This window comes from Saccostrea echinata, unplaced genomic scaffold (assembly GCF_033153115.1).
Source record: "Saccostrea echinata isolate AGI-Se365-2 ecotype Australia unplaced genomic scaffold, CSIRO_AGI_Sech_v1 ptg000056l, whole genome shotgun sequence".
Classification (NCBI taxonomy): domain Eukaryota; kingdom Metazoa; phylum Mollusca; class Bivalvia; order Ostreida; family Ostreidae; genus Saccostrea; species Saccostrea echinata.
Genome location: NW_026889805.1, coordinates 1134170 through 1137081, shown reverse-complemented (window position 1 = coordinate 1137081; position 2912 = coordinate 1134170). Strand labels below are relative to the sequence as shown.

Below are 2912 nucleotides of genomic sequence, written 5' to 3'. Positions count from 1 at the left end.
TGTTTTCTATCGTTTAAATGCCATTTATGGTTTATATTTTTGGACCTGAATAGAAAATGGATATGTATATGTCATTAAAATATCGAATTTAAGCAAAATTGCGGGATCGTCCAGTAACTAATCTATTTGATTAACATTTTTTGAAATCATAAAAAAGATTTGAAATCTTGTAGAAATAATTTACAAACGTGCGTCAACTTGTTTGATTCAATATTTTACGGCTAGAAGGATAATTTAGTATGCATTAGTTTTTCTCGTGTCAATAGCGAATTACCCTACTCTATCCATTAGCTTTTTAATGAGAGGGTTGAGACTATTATAGTCTGACATTCGGAGTTCTGTATAAGTACGGACAGTGGTGTATTTGGTAAGTGGAGATTTCTTTTGTCCCGTAAATGGCCAGAATCCAGAGCAGATAAAAATCAACGGTGTACTGTAACTGTTATTTATTTTAAAATGTATTGGTTTAACATCTAGCAGTGTTATAGCACTTTTCATCTTTGTATAGATACGTACCTGTATATGAAATTATCTTCTTCATTAATTTTAGCCATTTAAATTTGATTAATAAATATGTAAAAAAAAAAAAAAAAAAAAAAAAAAAAAAAAAAAAAATCATTTTTTTAATATCTGGATTTTCACTTGATTATTTAATAATTTAAATTTCATGTGAATGTGACTCTCATTTTTTGGTGGTTGTTGTCCGAGTCCATATGATTTATATCAGTACCGTATTGATTATTAAAGTCGTTGATGGGTATATTAAAGAATGTGTGATTTATCAAAAATTATGGCAGAAATGTATTTAACTTACCACTGTTTAAGTGGTAATTTTGTATTTACAAACATATTCTTAATAAAGAAACCAATACATGCAACCTAAAGAAATATAAAATTTCTCATATTGAATTAAATATATATGGAATTTTTTTTTTCATAGTTAAGTAACAATAGTGACTGTCCCGTACTATTAAAAGATATAAAATCAAATTGTACACATGCCAGAATATTTCAAATTAGACAAAATTGTAGGAGTAGCTTTTTATTCATCAGATTATTCACTCCTTGGAGTGCTTAACCAGAATGACATTGAAGTAAAGGCTGAGTAAAGGTTTTCTAGTTTATTATGTATTGCAGGTGTATAATTTTACCCCTTGACAGTTGCAGTGAACTAAATTGTACTCCTTATTGTTCTTAACAAATTAATTTTTATGTCAATTTTTGTTGTTTTTACACAAATGGTTGAAACAAGGCCGAGTAGTTTTCGAGGTTGGGCTTTTTTTGAGGTTCAGTAGCTCTACTCGATCATTTAGTTCATTAACTTTTATATCTCAAGGTTTGTTCATGACGTTCACCTCTAATCACCTGGACATGCAGACGTTAAACATTCCAGTCTCTGACCGATAAAGTAAAACTCCTGACGTAATCTTAATTCTAATACATTGTAATTCTTTGTTTACGAAATTTTATCAAGTAATATCCTCTGTAATTAGTCATAAGTATTGTAAACACATCAAAAGGATTTTAAAAAATAATCCTTTTTGTAAACAAAATTAAAACTCGATGTTTATTTCAATTGCAGGAAACCCTTGTTATTTAAAGGATTGTAAAATCTGCATTAAAACCAAAACAACGAAAATCTTCACTTGTTAAAGTAAAGCAATGGATACTGGACGTCTGGGAGAAGTCCGCCGCCATGAAAACAGCAACAGAAAATTTATGTGTATCCTAAATCACATGATCAAAACCCGATGGGAGACAGTTAATGATAGCTTGACCAGGGAGAGAAATGAAATGGACAATAGGCTGGATAAGGCAGGTACCCTGTGGCGCCGGAAGCACGTCCAACAGAGAGTTTTACAGCAGTGTATGAAGATGAGGAAGGATAATTTGTCCAATAGCAGCGCCGCCCGCCGGTTCGGGTGTTATGGCGGCAAACCTTTATTTGCATATTCCCGGGACATTGACAGGTTCATTTCAGATAATCATCCGAAGAAACGTCGACAACGTAAGGTAAAGCAGGCGCTTCTGGAAAGCATCGAACGTGGACAAATCATAGACCCCAAGGAGATTCCGAAAAGGGTAGAGAATTGTTTTAACCATTGGAAGGTAAAGGAAGAGAACTCCAGAAAATCCGACATTCTTCCGGAAGTGGAGAGCGGAGGAAAGACATTCAAAAATACGGTGATACCCCCAATTAGAGGACTTGTTAACAACTTCCACAAATTCACTCTGGATGATGCAGAAGACAGTGTTCGAAAGGAAAGCAATGAAACTAAGAATGAAAAAGCGGATGTGATTCTAATTCAAAGGGACAACACTGATTCAAAGAAATTAGCGGAAAATAAAAGTGAAAATCGCAGAGTTTTAAAATTACCTCCCGTGCAGACGTCCAAAGCGATGGTTTCAATGTCGCATGCGTAGAGCTTGTACCACGGGACACAGCAATCGACTTCATGTGAATCGGTTGATTTTTGTATTGTTATTAAATGCATCATACATCTGAGTGGTCAGTAATTTATTCGTTATATATATATATATATATATATATATATATATATATATATATATATATATATATATATATATATATATAATAACAGAATTCATATGATTTTAACCCTGTTTTTGGTGCTACATGTTTTGTTAAAGACATACAGTAAAGTTAAAATGCCTAGAGGGTGAGATGTGCATTAAAATCTTCATTCAGCGTGTCAATATATTAAAATATTTGTAAATATAGATTTGTTTCCAATTCGAAACTAGCAATTAATCCTTTATACATGTTATGTTCCATACAGAGGTAGGAAAATTCTGTGTAATAAAAAGACACCGATCAAAAAACAATGAATTTCCTTATCGCTGTACAATTAATGGAGTTCGGAGTGGTGTTCCTGTAGAATTTTTTTGCA

The 2912-nt window shown here is 32.4% G+C and overlaps 1 protein-coding gene across 1 annotated transcript; it reads left to right on the top strand.

The window, feature by feature from the left end:
• Positions 1–312: 312 nt before the first annotated feature.
• LOC133173310 (uncharacterized) lies at positions 313–2506 on the top strand. Its single transcript, XM_061308298.1, has 2 exons — positions 313–367; positions 1583–2506. Exon 2 carries the CDS (start codon positions 1663–1665, stop codon positions 2422–2424), a length of 762 nt encoding a protein of 253 aa, XP_061164282.1. The 5' UTR covers positions 313–367; positions 1583–1662; the 3' UTR covers positions 2425–2506.
• The last annotated feature ends 406 nt before the right edge of the window (positions 2507–2912 follow it).